Source organism: Schistocerca nitens, chromosome 2 (assembly GCF_023898315.1).
Source record: "Schistocerca nitens isolate TAMUIC-IGC-003100 chromosome 2, iqSchNite1.1, whole genome shotgun sequence".
NCBI classification, from domain to species: domain Eukaryota; kingdom Metazoa; phylum Arthropoda; class Insecta; order Orthoptera; family Acrididae; genus Schistocerca; species Schistocerca nitens.
This window is the reverse complement of record NC_064615.1, coordinates 840,456,038-840,474,752: the sequence shown is the minus strand read 5'-3', so window position 1 is coordinate 840,474,752 and position 18,715 is coordinate 840,456,038. Positions and strand designations below refer to the sequence as shown.

At 45.5% G+C, this 18,715-nt stretch overlaps 1 protein-coding gene and 1 non-coding gene across 2 annotated transcripts in view; both read left to right on the top strand.

Moving 5' to 3' along the window:
- The window catches only part of LOC126234670 (pickpocket protein 28-like), a 109,105-nt gene extending 99,984 nt beyond the window's left edge, over positions 1 to 9,121 (top strand). Inside the window, exons 10-11 of the mRNA XM_049943410.1 lie at positions 4,509 to 4,600; positions 8,399 to 9,121. Of these exons, the coding sequence (XP_049799367.1) occupies positions 4,509 to 4,600; positions 8,399 to 8,541 (235 nt within the window). The 3' untranslated portion in view covers positions 8,542 to 9,121. The remainder of the gene's footprint in view (positions 1 to 4,508; positions 4,601 to 8,398) is intronic.
- On the top strand, positions 2,608 to 2,682 carry Trnap-cgg (transfer RNA proline (anticodon CGG)). The gene has a single exon. It is a non-coding gene; the product is annotated as a tRNA-Pro (tRNA).
- Positions 9,122 to 18,715: the final 9,594 nt, after the last annotated feature.

Genomic DNA, 18,715 nt, shown 5'->3' with positions numbered 1-18,715 from the left:
ACTTTAACGTTGCAACATGGACAAGGCATGTTCAGTCCCGTCTGTGTTACAACTTTAATATCATGATTCACCGTGTAAGTAATTTGCTCTATTTCTCGTTATTGATTGTAACTATAGTTCGGCCACAATTTCAGTGAATGCTTTTTGTAATTTAACAGATTTAATCTGCTTATGTTGCTTTTAGACTACGAAGCAGATTGTTATAAAATTATTTACACCAGCAACCAAGCGATTATTATTGAAGATGTTTATTTTAATTAATATGCAGAGGGCTTGGTGTCAGGTATAGCAGAAATATCGATACAGAAGAGCTAGTCAACGAAATGGCGGATTTCAAATACCAGCAGAAACACTAACACACTTACGATTTGGATACTTTAAAGTTCTGTTTCTTCTTCAAAGCATATGCTTATCCAAACATCGAAATAGCTCCAGAATGAGATTTTCACTCTGCAGCGGAGTGTGCGCTGATATGAAACTTCCTGGCAGATTAAAACTGTGTGCCCGACCGAGACTCGAACTCGGGACCTTTGCCTTTCGCGGGCAAGTGCTCTACCAACTGAGCTACCGAAGCACGACTCACGCCCGGTACTCACAGCTTTACTTCTGCCAGTACCTCGTCTCCTACCTTCCAAACTTTACAGAAGCTCTCCTGCGAACCTTGCAGAACTAGCACTCCTGAAAGAAAGGATAATGCGGAGACATGGCTTAGCCACAGCCTGGGGGATGTTTCCAGAATGAGATTTTCACTCTGCAGCGGAGTGTGCGCTGATATGAAACTTCCTGGCAGATTAAAACTGTGTGCCCGACCGAGACTCGAACTCGGAACCTTTGCCTTTCGCGGGCAAGTGCTCTACCAACTGAGCTACCGAAGCACGACTCACGCCCGGTACTCACAGCTTTACTTCTGCCAGTACCTCGTCTCCTACCTTCCAAACTTTACAGAAGCTCTCCAGCGAACCTTGCAGAACTAGCACTCCTGAAAGAAAGGATAATGCGGAGATATGGCTTAGCCACAGCCTGGGGGATGTTTCCAGAATGAGATTTTCACTCTGCAGCGGAGTGAGCGCTGCTATGAAACTTCCTAGCAGATTAAAACTGTGTGCCCGACCGAGACTCGAACTCGGGACCTTTGCCTTTCGCGGGCAAGTGCTCTACCAACTGAGCTACCGAAGCACGACTCACGCCCAGTACTCACAGCTTTACTTCTGCCAGTACCTCGTCTCCTACCTTCCAAACTTTACAGAAGCTCTCCTGCGAACCTTGCAGAACTAGCACTCCTGAAAGAAAGGATAATGCGGAGTGCTAGTTCTGCAAGGTTCGCAGGAGAGCTTCTGTAAAGTTTGGAAGGTAGGAGACGAGGTACTGGCAGAAGTAAAGCTGTGAGTACCGGGCGTGAGTCGTGCTTCGGTAGCTCAGTTGGTAGAGCACTTGCCCGCGAAAGGCAAAGGTCCCGAGTTCGAGTCTCGGTCGGGCACACAGTTTTAATCTGCCAGGAAGTTTCATATCAGCGCACACTCCGCTGCAGAGTGAAAATCTCATTCTGGAAACATCCCCCAGGCTGTGGCTAAGCCATGTCTCCGCATTATCCTTTCTTTCAGGAGTGCTAGTTCTGCAAGGTTCGCAGGAGAGCTTCTGTAAAGTTTGGAAGGTAGGAGACGAGGTACTGGCAGAAGTAAAGCTGTGAGTACCGGGCGTGAGTCGTGCTTCGGTAGCTCAGTTGGTAGAGCACTTGCCCGAGAGAGGCAAAGGTCCCGAGTTCGAGTCTCGGTCGGGCACACAGTTTTAATCTGCCAGGAAGTTTCATATCAGCGCACACTCCGCTGCAGAGTGAAAATCTCATTCTGGAAACATCCCCCAGGCTGTGGCTAAGCCATGTCTCCGCATTATCCTTTCTTTCAGGAGTGCTAGTTCTGCAAGGTTCGCAGGAGAGCTTCTGTAAAGTTTGGAAGGTAGGAGACGAGGTACTGGCAGAAGTAAAGCTGTGAGTACCGGGCGTGAGTCGTGCTTCGGTAGCTCAGTTGGTAGAGCACTTGCCCGCGAAAGGCAAAGGTCCCGAGTTCGAGTCTCGGTCGGGCACACAGTTTTAATCTGCCAGGAAGTTTCATATCAGCGCACACTCCGCTGCAGAGTGAAAATCTCATTCTGGAAACATCCCCCAGGCTGTGGCTAAGCCATGTCTCCGCATTATCCTTTCTTTCAGGAGTGCTAGTTCTGCAAGGTTCGCAGGAGAGCTTCTGTAAAGTTTGGAAGGTAGGAAACGAGGTACTTGCAGAAGTAAAGCTGTGAGTACCGGGCGTGAGTCGTGCTTCGGTAGCTCAGTTGGTAGAGCACTTGCCCGCGAAAGGCAAAGGTCCCGAGTTCGAGTCTCGGTCGGGCACACAGTTTTAATCTGCCAGGAAGTTTCATATCAGCGCTCACTCCGCTGCAGAGTGAAAATCTCATTCTGGAAACATCCCCCAAGCTGTGGCTAAGCCATGTCTCCGCATTATCCTTTCTTTCAGGAGTGCTAGTTCTGCAAGGTTCGCAGGAGAGCTTCTGTAAAGTTTGGAAGGTAGGAGACGAGGTACTGGCAGAAGTAAAGCTGTGAGTACCGGGCGTGAGTCGTGCTTCGGTAGCTCAGTTGGTAGAGCACTTGCCCGCGGAAGGCAAAGGTCCCGAGTTCGAGTCTCGGTCGGGCACACAGTTTTAATCTGCCAGGAAGTTTCATATCAGCGCACACTCCGCTGCAGAGTGAAAATCTCATTCTGGAAACATCCCCCAGGCTGTGGCTAAGCCATGTCTCCGCATTATCCTTTCTTTCAGGAGTGCTAGTTCTGCAAGGTTCGCAGGAGAGCTTCTGTAAAGTTTGGAAGGTAGGAGACGAGGTACTGGCAGAAGTAAAGCTGTGAGTACCGGGCGTGAGTCGTGCTTCGGTAGCTCAGTTGGTAGAGCACTTGCCCGCGAAAGGCAAAGGTCCCGAGTTCGAGTCTCGGTCGGGCACACAGTTTTAATCTGCCAGGAAGTTTCATATCAGCGCACACTCCGCTGCAGAGTGAAAATCTCATTCTGGAAACATCCCCCAGGCTGTGGCTAAGCCATGTCTCCGCATTATCCTTTCTTTCAGGAGTGCTAGTTCTGCAAGGTTCGCAGGAGAGCTTCTGTAAAGTTTGGAAGGTAGGAGACGAGGTACTGGCAGAAGTAAAGCTGTGAGTACCGGTCGTGAGTCGTGCTTCGGTAGCTCAGTTGGTAGAGCACTTGCCCGCGAAAGGCAAAGGTCCCGAGTTCGAGTCTCGGTCGGGCACACAGTTTTAATCTGCCAGGAAGTTTCATCGAAATAGCTGTCAAAATATTTACGACAATTCCATTGACGGCAGCATCTTGTCAACGCTGTTTCAGGAAATTAAAAATGATAAAAAATACTTAAGTGAAGGTAACAAGGCAGGTAAAGTTTAGTGTTCTGGTCCTAGAAGAACAGTCGGACCCGACCGACCGCATGTCATTCTCTGATAATGGCGTCGTTGCGGTATGGGGGCAGCAGAGTCAGCAAACAGCTCTCCAGGCATTATCGAGTTTCTTGACCTTGCAACAGCAATTAATCTGTCGCGTGTCTCCTCAGTTGCTTTAACGATGCTGAGTGCACACCGTTCCAGTCCTCTCACAATGAAAATTCTCTGGCAGTACGGGGAATCGAACCCCGGTCCACCACATGGCAGTTAGCCGCGCTGAACGTTCTGCTGCGGAGGCGGGTGAGTTTAGGTGAAGCAGACTGTCGAATTCAGCTGTCTTGTGGATAGAATACGACACATCTGATAATTTCGACTTCAGTGACACAACCAATGAGCCTGATTCCCTGAAAGCAAGGAAATGGAAAGTAAAATTATAATAAAAACACAGTTCTTGGAAAGGAATGTGTTATTCACACATAATTATAGCCTTTTTTCTTTTATTTCTAATTAATGATTTAATTATTATTGATCATTTGATCTTTATTATACATCATACTAAAACTAATGTACAGTAGCTGCCATAAACAATAAGACATAGAGTCTGATTTGTTTTCTACTTTTTTAGAAAGGTTGTATAATTTGTAATTTATTCATTACAATGGTACTTTTAATTTGTTTTGCGTCGTATTTTTCATCTACAGAGCTCATTTAGGTAATATTTCTCAGTAAAGCTGCTTTCTTATTAAAACCGCCTTATAAATTACAAAATTTCTTAAATCTATGCAGAAAAAAAGTATGGAAATGTAGTTTTTCTGGAGGGGAGCAGCACAGCTTTGGCAGTTCTGCCAGTGGTCCAGAATCAACTCGGTACTGCACTGCCCGTAACGCTTTGTCAAACGCTTCCTTCTTACTGGCTGTAAAGAAAACTGCGAGTCTGACGAATCTTCATTCTTTTGTAGTTGGTTTTGTAATCCTACAGCAAGCCCTCGTGTTTTAGTGCAGTGAATTGTACTCGTAGTAAAGTTGCGGTGGGGAAATGCTATGTTTATTACAAAGTTTTATTTTCTTCTTCCTTTACAGTGTTGATATGGCAAGAGTTTCAATATACTTCAAAGACATGCAGTTCATCACCAGTCGTCGCAGCGAACTTTATGGGATAACAGATTTCATAGGTAAGTTTAATTTCATGGATACATTCTATAGACTTTTTTTGGTGCATTCAGTTACAGAATTCTGCAACTGATTCTGTCTGATGTTTAGAACTTCAGTTCACATTTGCCAGGCTGTGACAGCCTGGGACCACACAACAATATCGATGACTCACAACTGTAATCAATCAACTCATACAAATATTCGCGTCTAACAGTTCTTAGGGATATGAAATGGACTGGTCATTTAGGCTCACAAGGGAACCACCAGACTTGTCACGGAAGGACTTTGATAGGTCTTGATTATGTTCTAAAGGAATCTGTCCTGAGTGCCTGGCTAGCGGCGTTTCGTGTGACGACCCCTTGTTTATGAGAAATTCGATGTTGAAGTTTCAAGCTAACTTCCTGTATTCCTAACATTTGTGATGTTTTGACAAATCTAGCTTAGTGCAGAGGATAAGGTTTAGTGGTATCACGGTGCTGATACGGATTTGCCAACCCTATGCTGTTTACTTTTACTAGCAGGTTAAAGTTTTAAAGAAAAAAATTCAAAATTCTCCATACTTGCTAAAGACTATTAGAGAAATCGCTTGGACGAAAGATTCAATAAAAATACATTCTTTAATTTTGCATCCCTCCCTCCATGAACAATGGACCTAGCCACTCGTGGGGTGGTTTGCTTGCCTCAGCGATACAGAGAGCCGTACCGCTGGCCTAACCACAACGGAGGGGGACGTGTTGAGAGGTCAGACAAACGCGTGATCCCTGAAAAAGGGAGGCAGCCTTTCCAGTAGTTGCAGGAGATACATTCTGCATGTTTGACTGATCTGTTCTGGACGTTAACGAAAACGGCTTTGCCGTGCTGGTACTGCGAACGGTGAAAGCAAGAGGAAACTACACACATAACTTTTCGCGAGGATATGCTACATGCAGCCTCAGTTCTGCATCAGTTTAGAGCATCTGCTTTTACAGGAACTATCGAGTACGCGTGGTTCGCATCTAAATTGATCAAAGAAAGAACAGTCTCTTTGAATCCACACGAACTGTGCTTTCCGTGTGTCTGCAAGGCAGTAGTTTTCTTTGAATGTGAATGATGCTCAATGAATTTGTGTTTCGGTTGCTTCTGCGACAAATACCATCCGGAATTATGTTATAGCACAGCAATCTATGTAACCGACAGCGAGCAAAACGATTCGATCGGTATACACTTTTGAAGAACGTTTGTTGTAACGACTGATTTATCAATGAAATTATCATGGAAAAATGACCATTTTGAATAATTTTGTTGAACATACTCTTTAATGATATTCTGTTCCATGAAACTGAAAAAAAATAGGGATGCAGATGCAGATGAAGAAAGGCGGGTTAGCTCAATTTTTCCAGCATCCCCGTGAGGCTCTGCCCTAGATCAAATAAATCCCTGATCATTCATGCTGGCGTTCTTTGTATACCGGGTGATAAAAAAGTCAGTATAAATTTGAAAACTGAATGACGTAGATAGAGAGGTAAAAATTGACACACATGCTTGAAATGACATGGGGTTTTATTAGAACAAAAAAAAAAAAAAAAAAAAAAACACCCCATAACTCCGGACATGCTTTACAGTGCTGTTCACAACATTATTCCTCGATTACAGCTATTGTTGAGGAATGATGGTGGACATATTGAGAATTTCCTGTAAAGAACATCATCTTTGCTTTGTCTTACTTTGTTATACTAATTATTGCTATTCTGATCAGATGGAGAGCCATCTGTCGGACATCTTTTGGCCAGTACGCGGGCCTCTCGAAACAGCCGTTTAGTTTGAGGAGGAAGATTATAGAGGCTATAGAAATAGCCAAGCGACCCGACAGTATGAATAGAGAGGACGGGTACCGACTTCCAACGCCTTGGCTGCCAGCTGTGACAGCTTTGCGGAAGGACGGCTTACGCAGAACAACAGGCGCGCGGTAGGCCACAGCAGTGGAGGGTACACAGAGCGCTGACGCGGCCTAGTCAATACTAACAAGGGAACCTCCCCATCGCACCCCCCTCAGATTTAGTTATAAGTTGGCACAGGGATAGGCCTTGAAAAACTGAACACAGATCAATCGAGAAAACAGGAAGAAGTTGTGTAGAACTATGAAAAAAATAAGCAAAATATACTAACTGAGTAGGCCATGCGCAAGGTATGCAACATCTAGGAGACCATCAGCTTGCGAGCGCCATGGTCCCGTGGTTAGCGTGAGCAACTGCGGAACGAGAGGTCTTTGGTTCAAATCTTCTCACGAGTGAAAAGTTTAATTTTTTATTTTCAGACAATTATTAAAGTTCAGGCACTCACACATAATCAACTTCGCTCTCCAAAATTCCCGGACATGTTTAGATTTGCTTGGACATATGCAGGATTTGACGGTCTACACACGGAAACATTTGAAAACGTAAAAAACATATGTTTTGACAGAGCACAGCGAAAACTGTGCGACTGTGGAACTGTTGCATTCATTTGTTGCAGTTTATGTGACAAACTCTTATGTTTTCATCACTTTTTTGGGAGTGATTATCACATCCACAAGAAAACCTAAATCGGGCAAGGTAGAAGAATCTTTTTACCCATTCGACAAGTGTGCAAGTTAGGTGGGTCGACAACATATTCCTGTCATGTGACGCACATGCCGTCACCAGTGTCGTATAGAATATATCAGACGTGTTTTCCTGTGGAGGAATCGGTTGACCTATGACCGTGCGATCAAATGTTTTCGGTTCCTATTGGAGAGGCACGTCCTTCCGTCTACTAATCGCACGGTTTTGCGGTGCGGTCGCAAAACACAGACACTTAACTTAACACAGACACTTAACTTATTACAGTGAACAGAGACGTCAATGAATGAACGGACAGATCGTAACTTTGCGAAAATAAAGAAAGTAAAATTTTCACCCGAGGGTGGATTCGAACCAAGGACCTCTCGCTCCGCAGCTGCTCACTCTAACCACGAGACCACGGCGCTCCTTAGCTGAGATTTACCTTGATGTTGCTTATGTTACACATGGACTACTCATTTTGTATATTTTGCTTATTTTTTCATAGTTTCACACAACTTCTTCCTGTTTTCTCGATTGATCTGTGTTCAGTTTTTCAAGGCCTATCCACTGCGTCAATTTATAACTAAATCTGAGGGGGGTGCGATGGGGAGGTTCCCTTGTAAGCAGTTAGTAAACAATGCTACGCTGTAGCCGCCGCTCAGTGTCCTATTTACCGATTTCCACCAATGGCAAGCAGTAAAGGAAACTCCAATGGAAAACGCCAATTTCCGCCAATGACAACACGCAATGCAAAGACCAATAAAATGAACTCCTAATAGCCTTCCTCCTCACCCTCATATCCAATGACAGCACCCATCCATAGTATATAAGTATCCAAACTAGTGCTGATTCACCAGTTAGAAAAACATCCTGAGGAAGGCGCCTTGCATCAGTCGCCGAAACGTCGGAATTTTACGGATGACAATGCGGCTTCAAACCCAGAAGAATTTTATTGATAGCATTACCAGATCGCTCGCAGTATTGTCAGTCTACTTTTCTCACACACGTCGTAAATCAGTCTTGTAGCAGATATATGTTATATATTCTTGTTTTATTACGTGTTCTGCATCCTTGAGAATCTCCTCATGATGGATTCGTGGAAAAAAGGAGTATATCTGATGTTATCTAACCCATGATTTTCCCTTCATATGTTTTGGAATCATAAATTCATTGCTTCTAATAGCCGGAATAAATGAGACTTTTGCATTGTTTAAGGGAACAATTTCGCTGGCTGACTACCCTCTCTGTTTGTCTTTTCAGCAAACTGCGGCGGTCTGCTGGGTCTGTTCATGGGCTTCAGCCTTCTCAGTCTCGTCGAGCTCATCTACTTCTTCACAATAAGGATTGGCTGCACCTTTGCATCTAAGCGCAATGCGGCCAAAGAAATGTACTCCGTATCTTAACACGACCCTTAACATTTACGAAATGGGTCTATTTCACAAACTTCGCCCAAGCCCTATAACAATATTACGTAACCACTGCAGTCTTGTCTTATGTAAACATATGTTTCAGGCAGTTGCAGACCATTAAAAACTTAATACTATGCACCTAAGCTGCACGCTTTCTTTTCTGTATCTATTTCTGACAAGGGGAGGTCACGACACTGGATCATAGATTTACTTCAAACTTTGTACACTTTTAATAGGTCATTAAAACAATATAATGTGCAAGTAATAAGGTACACTAACCTGCCAATTCCGAGAAAATCTCAAGAGGAGTTTTACGCGTTTATTATGTAAGCGATGTACCTGTGCGTAGGTGGCAGACGATAGAGGCCATGGTGGTCAAGTCATTAGCGTTCAAGCTTCTTTCCTGGAACGTGTGTGAACCAACGGTTCAACACCCGCAACGACTTAATTTTTAATCTATATTCTTTTTCATCACTTGTAATATTATTTAATTTGTGTGATACTTGAGATGTAACATAATTTTAAAAAAAACCGCATGTATTTGCTTGAAGTTTTAGTGAATTTCATGTTATTTGACTACTTACTACTTTAAATTAAATTTAATTATTAGCACAAGCATATTTATAACCATCGATAAGTACATGAATAAACGCATAGAGTTTTCCTGAAAAGGATGCCTGTCGTGATTTGCGAAATCCCTTACACATGTAATCTGGTAAGGTGTCCGGAATTACTTCGTACACAGAGACATGCCCCATTTGGCAGTTAACATGCGTAACGGTGAGACGTTCCTAATTAGCAAGAACAAATAGTGTACGTGCAAAATTTTGAATATCACAAATTTTACTCTTGTACTACAAAAATGAAAGTCTGAACGGGAATCGAACTGTCACTTCATACACGTTCATCTTACGAAGCTCCAACGCTAACACTTTTTTTTTTAAATTACAACTCAAGGAACCTTCCCGGCTCCCAAAGGGAGGGTAGAGGCAAAGTGGGCAGGGCTAGTAAACCGAGGACTGGTCACAATGTCCCGTTCCCACCCTCCAGGAACCAAGGAAAGCGTAGGTAACGCGGAGTAGAGGTACAATGAACATCGTTTATTTATTTATTTTCCTTTCCTTTTATACTTTTATTTATTTATTTTTGTCATTAATAACCCCCGGAATACCAGGAAAGTGGCATCGCGTGTGGAGGGCGCAGCAAGACGTCAGACTGATTGACACTATCAACGTACAGTTTTTCCGAGAAGAACATTCCGATGACCAGTGAATATATCGTTTGTAAGTGTGGAAGAGGCGGGGATCAACTCTTCATGACAGGAACACCCCAGATCTGGGGTGGGTTAAGGAAGACACAGCAAAAGAAATTGGAGGAAAATTGCCTTTATCTTGGATTGTGGATAACTGCACAATGACGTTCATTAAGGAACTGCCAAAAGTAAAGGATACTTTTCTAACCATCAGCAATCAAGAAATGTGCTGCATGTCCACAAACCCACTTTACAGAGTTCGTGTTCGCCTGCGGGAAGTATCCCGCGTCCGGAAAGAGGAGGAGTTGAGTATCTGATGAGGAGTCGTACAGGACAACATCTGTCGCACCAAGAACCAGACACCTCTCGCCGATCTGCACACCGGGTGGTGCTCGTCTGTGTCCATAATACCACAGTCGACACACAACGGGGTGTCTGCGACGTGAATCCTGTGAAGGGTGACCGGCAGACTTGCTTTCCATTGACAGTAGCGTACCATGCTGACTGGACGTTAGTGTCAAGATAATTTTCACTTGCCTCGAGATGACTGGGTGTTTGTGTTGTCCTCATCATTTCATCATCATTCATGAAAGTGGCGGATTGGACTGAGTAAAGGTTGGGAATCTGTACGGGCGCTGATAACCGCGCAGTTGAGCGCCCCAGAAACCAAACATCATCACCCGGTCTCAAGATAAGGAGCGCACACCGATCGCCAAACGACCCACTAGTTGACATGGGGAATCTTCGCCTCAACTACATTCGGTGACCTGAGCTTCTGAAGGAAACCACAGATCGCCTTCGTGAATGTCAATTGCGCTGACAGTAGAACAGTACATACGAAGCTCAGTTCAAGGAAAAAGTAGCGGAAGTAAAACAAGAGTGGAGGACATCCGATAGCTGGATAGGTGTGGTGCAAAGGCCTCCAGTAATACGTTGGTAAGGCACGTAGGACTGCGGCACCACAACGTCATATAACAGCCAATGAAAAGGGCTACCGCTCTGGAAGACACATGATACCACCACTGCACCGCGGGAGGGTGACTGTCCTTATCTTGAATAGCAAGCCGTGGCAAACAAACTAACCCAATGCCGCTAGCATGCGGGGGGCCATGGATGGTGAGCCACGTAAGGGATACGTGACGCCAATTATACATTTACGTTTTGTGTCAGCTGCAGAAAATCGACTGCTCGTAAACGGTGATCTGAGAGCCCAGCTCCTAGTTGGTAAAGTAGACGTCGACAGTTGAGCGCAACTGTCCATCGCAGATAACTTGCGAAATCGAGTCCTAAGCGTCGGAGAGTATCACTTACACGCAAAGGAGTAGCACTGTTCGCTGGAAGTCCCGTACTTACAGCCATGGCGCTCGATTTGCGGACGTTGAGGCAGCTAAAGGAAGTTTTACCGTAGGTGGTAACCCATGGCAGTGACTCCCTCACCTCAGCACCGCTACGAAGAACGATGATGAGATCGTCTGCATAAGCAGTGCAGCTGAATACATGGTCAACAAGAGAAACCCCAGAGAGGTGTTGACGGAGGCCGCATAGCAACGGTACCATGGCATGTTACAGTGCATAGAGCTGGCATCCTTGACGCACTGATCGACGGATCGAGATGGGAGGAGTAAGACGGCCATTGCAGAGTACACGAGACGTAGCTCCACGAAGGAGACGCATTACGACGTCGACGGTAGTATCAGGGTAGCCTATATGCGGAGCACCCATTCCAGGGAGTCGTAATCGACTCGATCGAACGCCTGGCTGAAGTCAAGAGCTACCAAAAGCCCAGGCCCGACGAGCGTGAGCAAGAGCGAATATGTCCCGAAAGCGGCAGAAGGCCATGTGGATGTTATTAGCACCTCCCAAAGAAGTTTGTTCGGGGTGAACCACGTAAGCTGCCCGTTTAAGCCGCGCAGCCAAAAACCGGGTAAAGATTTTGTATCGCTGTTGAGAGTAACGCCAAGGGGCGGTAATCGCATATCGTGAGGTACCCGAGGCTTGTGGATGGGAATGAGGAAACCATCGAGGAAACCGTCTGAAATCGGCACAAAAGGTGACATAAGGTCCTGACTAATTTCCGTCTACATTGGCGCCAGAAGAGGACGAAATGTTTGATAAACCTCCAGTGGGAGGCCGTCAGGACCAGGCGACCTGTTTGTCGAACCCGCCTGGATAGTGACCTTCGTCCTCCGTGACGTTAGTAGTCAAATCCATCGTCGCATCCACGGGGATCGAGCCAAAAGAGAGTCTGGAGACCGCCGCAATGTTGGCAGGGTGGTGACGTTGATCAGAGTACAGCCTAACATAATGTGCGTGGAGGGCGGACCCCAACCTCGTTGGGTATCAAAACTCTGTTCATCATCAGTCGTAAGAACATTAATCAAATTCCTCCGATGGTGATGTCGTTCCGCTATGACATGATACATAGATGGACGCTCTTGCACTAACCCATCGTGTGTGCGCGCTCTGGCCATGGCTCCTTCAAGGTGGCGGCGAGAGAGGGATGTGAGCTGTGCCTTGGCACGATTCACCATCGCCTGGCGCTCTGGCGAATACGTCATCATAGTACATTCCTGGATAATGGTGAAATAGAATTCCTGAGTCCGTCGCCGCCACGCCGCAACCTCCCTTCCGTAACCAATCAAGGCCTTGCGGAGGGCAGGCTTTGCACAGAGCATCCACCATAACAGGGCAGACTGATAGGCATCACGGCGTCGACGACAAGCTGCCCACGTGATCTCGATGAGCTGCCGACAGTCGAGTGAAGTAAGGCGAATCGTGTTCAGTTTCCACGGTCTACGGCCGTGTCACACCCTTTTGTGGCAGAGATTGATGGGGCAGATATATGTGTCATGGAGAACGCAATCGGCCGGATTTCAGCAGCCTGCACCCCACTCACAATACTGCGGGAGATGTAAACATGATCGAGTTGGCTGGAAAAATGGCTAGTGAAAAGCGTAAACCCCAGATGGTCACCATGAACATGCTCGCAAGAATCCACTAGGCTGAGATGCTGGAGAATTGGCGCTGCGCACGTAGAGTGACGTGGTAGTTGGTGTTTGGGTGCCTGGATACAGCTGTAATCGCCTCCCATGATCAATGCATCCTGCCGACCCAGGAAGAGAGGTATGGCTGTCTCTGAGAAGGAGGTGGAACGTTCAGGGCGGCGACCCAAAGCAGATGGTGCATAGACGTTGACGATCCTCACGTCACTTAACACGAGAGCATCAGGGAGATAGGCAACTGCATCAGCGGGGACACTGTCACGTAAGAGGGTCGCCATCCCGCTACCAGTAGGGGAAGCATGAGAGATATGTGCTGTAAAACCTTGGGGATCACAGTGGCATACGCGAATGATGTTGACATTGACGATGGCTATGCGATAAGTCTGGAAAGCTGCCATCGCCATGAAGACAGGGGATTCAAACACGGGGGAAGCACAGGGAACTCCCTGTTAGGCCCATGTGGAAGGGCACATCACTGTGATGGGGAGGGAGCCGACCTCATCAAGGAGGGTACATCGTTCTGCACACTTCCAGGATGTCAATGCTGAGCATCGACGATCTCCCCCCCCCCCCCCCCCCCAGAAGACAGACGTGTCACTGGGCCTTTTCAGTGGAACGTTATCAGAGGTGCTCCCACAGGTAGCGGCAGACACAGAAAGGGAGGCAACACCATCAGACGCAGGCGGTGGAAGATCGGTGTCCGGAGGCGGAAGCTGACTGGAGATGGAGGCGGGGAAGGACGTCGCGTCGTCAGGTGTCAGGGCGTCAGACGACAGCACACTGTCAGTAGCAGGGTCGTCATCCTGTGCATACGGACGCAATCAGAAAGGGTACGGTGTTGCCTCTTCCGTTTCCTCGGCGACCGTTGCTTCCTAACAAGCTGTTCCGCGTCAGATGGCGGGTGGCTATCGTCTGACATGTGGCCAGATGGCAGAAAGTCGGAGGTAGGGACAACTCCGTGATCAATAACCACGGGGTCGGGACAGACAGGCTGTGCCTGCTGACGGTCGTCGTTCAGTTGTATTGTCTCCGGCAGGGGTGCAGGAGAGACAGTCGAAACGTCCATCGCATCGTCGAGAGGAGCCAACACCGGTACCGACTGATTCAGAGGGGGCGTAGCAGGCAGTACCACTGCAGACGCGTCAGAGGTAACACAGTGTGCGCCGCAGCGAGAGCGACGTCTCCGATCGGCGGAGACATTCAGAACGGACGTGGCCTTCCTGACTACAACCTGAACAGGTGCGCGGCTGGCCATAGTACATGACGACAGCCCTGCAGCCGGCAGTAACCAAGTAGCAAGGCACATGTTTCCGTAGATCAATTTTTATCTGACGAACACCACTGAGGACACGGCATGTTCCGAACGTGTTTCACGTTTCAGCCACGTGACTGACGACGTTGCCGTTAGGTTTATACACGACCACCACAGCGTCCGACTGTACTTCAAAGGGGAGTTCGAAAACCCGCAACGTTCGGAGACCGAAACCAGAGCGATCAGCCACGACAGTCCCTCTATGTCCGTCAGAGTATCGGAACTTGAGATCGTTAGCGTGGCCCCGAACAGTGTCGGCGCACAACTCGTCATTCGCCAGCTTTATGTACACAGTAGTACCGAAGATCGAAAAATCAATTCCGAGAACTTCTTATGGCTGGAGATGTATTTCATCCAGTATAAAACGTTCAGCCTCAGATGCCCTCTGTCGTTTGTGGTCTAACAGAAAAGGTAATTTAATTGTGGATTGGCGGTTAGAAAACGCCATGATGGTCGCTGACGTCGCACTCGGAGACAACCAAATAAACGCGCACTCACTCACAGGCAGCACAACAGGGGAGACGCAAACAAGGCGCGCGCGCCTCACCGCAGCCAAAGGCCGGCTGCCACATGACCACCATGAACTCCAGTGTCCAGCACCAACGCACAGCGACATCAATTACGTAACTGACGCGAAAAACTTCCCTTGCGGTTTTCTCGGAATTGCCAAAGCAGTGCTCCTACTACTTACGTATTATGTTGCTTTAATGGCCTACTGAAGGCGTACAAAGTTTAATGTAAATGCGTGATCCCAACTTCGTGGCCTCCCCTTGTTAGTTACTAAGCGTGGTTAGCTCAACGCAGCTGCGTAGTTTCCAATTTCCTTCGGGTTCTTAAGTCGTGTTACCCATGCACTCTACTTCCTTATATATATTTAATTAAAATAGGTGCATAAAGCTCCAAACAGTCAATAGTTGAGAGAGCTCACGACGAATGACGAAGAAACAGAAACTTATCGCAAAAGAAAATCTGGAAGCAAAAGACGGTCAACCTTTAATGTATAAAAACAAGCGAAATTTGTTCAGATTACAACAGAGACATGACCAGAAAGGTAAATAGCAGCGAGCATCCTATATTTATAGAATTCACTAAAACTCCTAAGCTTATCCGTTTGTGACGTCTCCATGGCGGTTATTAACAACAATAATTCTTTTAAGGGCAGTAAATAAAATTCCACCTCTGCCATAGTCTCTTTCATTAAATTCTACTGGTTTCGGATAGTAAATTCTCCATCTTGAGCCATTTTTCCGCAAGAAAATACCTGAAGGAGTGACTCTTCTGAACCAGTAGCATTTGAAATGGCCGAGATGGAATGTTACTTACTGAAATTAACGTTTGTGCATGACAGGATATGGTAATACTGCCGGGAAAATAAAATCATTAACTGGAAACACTGGCAATCTTTTTATAGCAAGGAGAGACTGACGATGATGATGATGACGATGATGATGAAGAAAGGACGAATGCTAATGATATGGGTTGCCAGGTGTTCAGTTTTTTACCGAACTGTTTAGTATTTCAGCCCCGTGTTCGGTGCCGAAATATGTGTGGTGCAGTAGTTTTAGAATTCCGTTCATATCACTAATTTATTTATTGACTTGCAAAATCAAGTCAATAAACATCCTTAAAGCTAACTGCATTTTCCGCGTCTTCCATAATGCAGCAAAACACTGCTTGAAGTTATTATCTTCGGATACTGAAAGTCTTGTGCTAAAGGTTTTTGTGAATTTTCTGTCAGTGCTAATAGAGCGGAGGTGCTTTGCTTTTGTTAATCAAGACTGTCATGCTGTTTTTTCGCCATATAACAGGTGGGTAATTTTACTGCCAGCTGTGGAAAGGCTTTTGCTTGATTGGAAAGCGATCAAAAAGTATTTCCGCCACGAGGGTGAGAATGAGGCAATAAGCTTATTTGGTCTTTTGTCGCTAATGAAGAAAATGGATATCCGGAGCGCTGCATTTATTTTGTACATTAGTTATTAATTTATTTCTGGAATCCAAATATCTTAATCCTGTAGGATTATATGATTTATGATCACATTAAAAAAGAATATTGAATTACGTAAGAACGACTATTTCTTCGTAACAAAAGCTAAACAATAAATGTTAAAACTAAACAAGGCTGGGCGAAATAAATTCAAGAATGATGGTCTCATAGCCTATGAAAGAGTCGAATATTGTCTTAAAAAGTGATCTGATTGAGAAAATTATCCTTTTAAGACTTTCAGTTACGTGTATGTAGGAAAAGTAATCCTACATATGAAGAATGTGTAAAGCATCAAAGGTGGTAGATGTTGAAGAAGATAGTTCATACGAAGAGATCCACATAGTAAATACAAATTTCGGGCATTTACAAAATTAAGTTTCTATGTTTACAACCTCACTGTCAAGGAAAACGTTCCTAAACTGAGAAACGCCTAAGACAAAAAAAAATATCAAAAAAATAATGGCGGTTCCATGCGGCAATCCCAATGTGGAGAGAGCCTTCAGTCACTCTGACGCTAGAAACATACTGAGTTTCGATAAATAGCAGAATTATGTATTCGTTGTAATTTGAAGTTTTCAACATGCAACTGCTTTTATCAAAAAATTAAAGGTAACAAAATTTTTTTGAAAACTATAACTAGCGATAATAAATATAATTTTTAATGTTTACTAAGTGTTTTATTGTGTTCCCCTCAGCCCTCGGATCAGCAAATCCTTTCGCCGGGCAGTGCTCGGCGATTTTGTCGGTTTGATCTGACAACCCAGCTAATGATATGCAGGGTGTTTCAAAAAGACGCATCCGATTTCACAACTGTTCGATGTTTATGGTCCTACGCGTAAGTTAAAATGTACCGCAAGTTTCTGTCTTCATTCAGGTACAAGATGCAGGGTGTTCAGAAATTCCCGTTACAAACTTGTGGAGAGGTGTGAGTAGATAACATTTTGAATAAGAAACCATGTCCGGAAAGGCGCAGCTTCCGTGCTACGACTGTTTCAGTTCACATTTGTAACGCGTCTACGTCTGCTGAGGGAAATAGAAAAGCCTCAGAGTTGATTGTCCTGGCATGCAATAAGGTAGACAGGATGACGGGTACTAGTTCTTGTCTGGTCGTACGCAAAGTTTAATTTAAGAGATTCCTGTAGAGACAGAGGAAGATCTTCTGGTACGATTTGTGGCCACTGTACTAGAAACTGTAGAGCAACCAGGTGAGACAGAGAGTGTGAACCACAACACGCTTCGTAGGTACAACAAACGTTGGTGGTCGCCACATCGAACCGCTGTTATAGTGCATCAGTACTGTTCTGAGCATACTGTATGCTGGGTTCTTTTTTGTTTTGGACTAATGTAAACGCGTAATGTATAAGTATTAAAGCAAAAAAATGTGCGTAAGTGATAAATGGATGCCGGCCGAAGTGGCCGTGCGGTTAAAGGCGCTGCAGTCTGGAACCGCAAGACCGCTACGGTCGCAGGTTCGAATCCTGCCTCGGGCATGGATGTTTGTGATGTCCTTAGGTTAGTTAGGTTTAACTAGTTCTAAGTTCTAGGGGACTAATGACCTCAGCAGTTGAGTCCCATAGTGCTCAGAGCCATTTGAACCATTTTTGATAAATGGATATTTCGTTACGTTTCCTTTCGAATTTTTACGTAATAGCTGCACTGCGTCACGCCTAATTCCGTTTCTCAAGCAGAAGTGGATGAATTAAACATATGAAACCGTCACAGAACGGAAACGGTAAGTTTCCGGACATGGATTCCTGTTCCAAATATTATGTACTCACTCCCCTCTACAAGTCCTAGTACTTTGTAACGGGAATTTCTGAAACAAACTGTATATTTTTTTCAAATCTGACGAATTCCTTTGGGACACCCTGTACATGTAATACTCCTTTCGGTTGTGGGGTTGTGTCACTGGCTCTTCGTTTGCTATCTCTCTTCAGTTAGCACTGCTGCAGGACGCTAAGCAGCAGGTTTGCACTAGGAACGTCGTTATCTCGAGACCAACAATTCACCATGGTGAGTACGTCGTAATGTCGTCCAGACATCATTTTACTTTTTGGAACTGAGTACGCTGGACTTGTCTGTAAGAACTCTAAAAGTTTCATTTCGTAATTGATGGGACAGAGGGAGCAGTAACGAGTAGCTTAAGATCCACTTTTAGAACCAAAATTCCCTCTGTGTTCCGGTTATCAGAAAAGTAGTGGCAGAAATCAAAAAGAAAAATCAGGTGACAGTGCATTCAATGTTTGGACTTAGTTTCAATCCCTCAAGGTGTAGCCCATTAAGAATATCTGGCACACAACGGCAGCAACTCCTGCTGCACTTTGCGGTGTCACAAGGCTTAAGCCTGTCCCACCCCTCATTAAATCGACCAAGACTTATACGAAAAATTGTAAGAACAGTTGGTATTATTATGTTCTTTAAGTTTGTTTTTTGGGTTTTCAGAAATACTGTGGGAAGAAAGTTTATTTATGTTGCAGATAAAGTGGAAGACGTTGCCCAACGATCACCACGAAAGTTCGACGTAGCGGCAAGTGGGCAAGGAATGAAACGAATGCTGCAAACTACCGCGAACCATGGAAGAGCCTGGGCCGCGAGGGCGTCGAGCTTCCTAGGTCGTT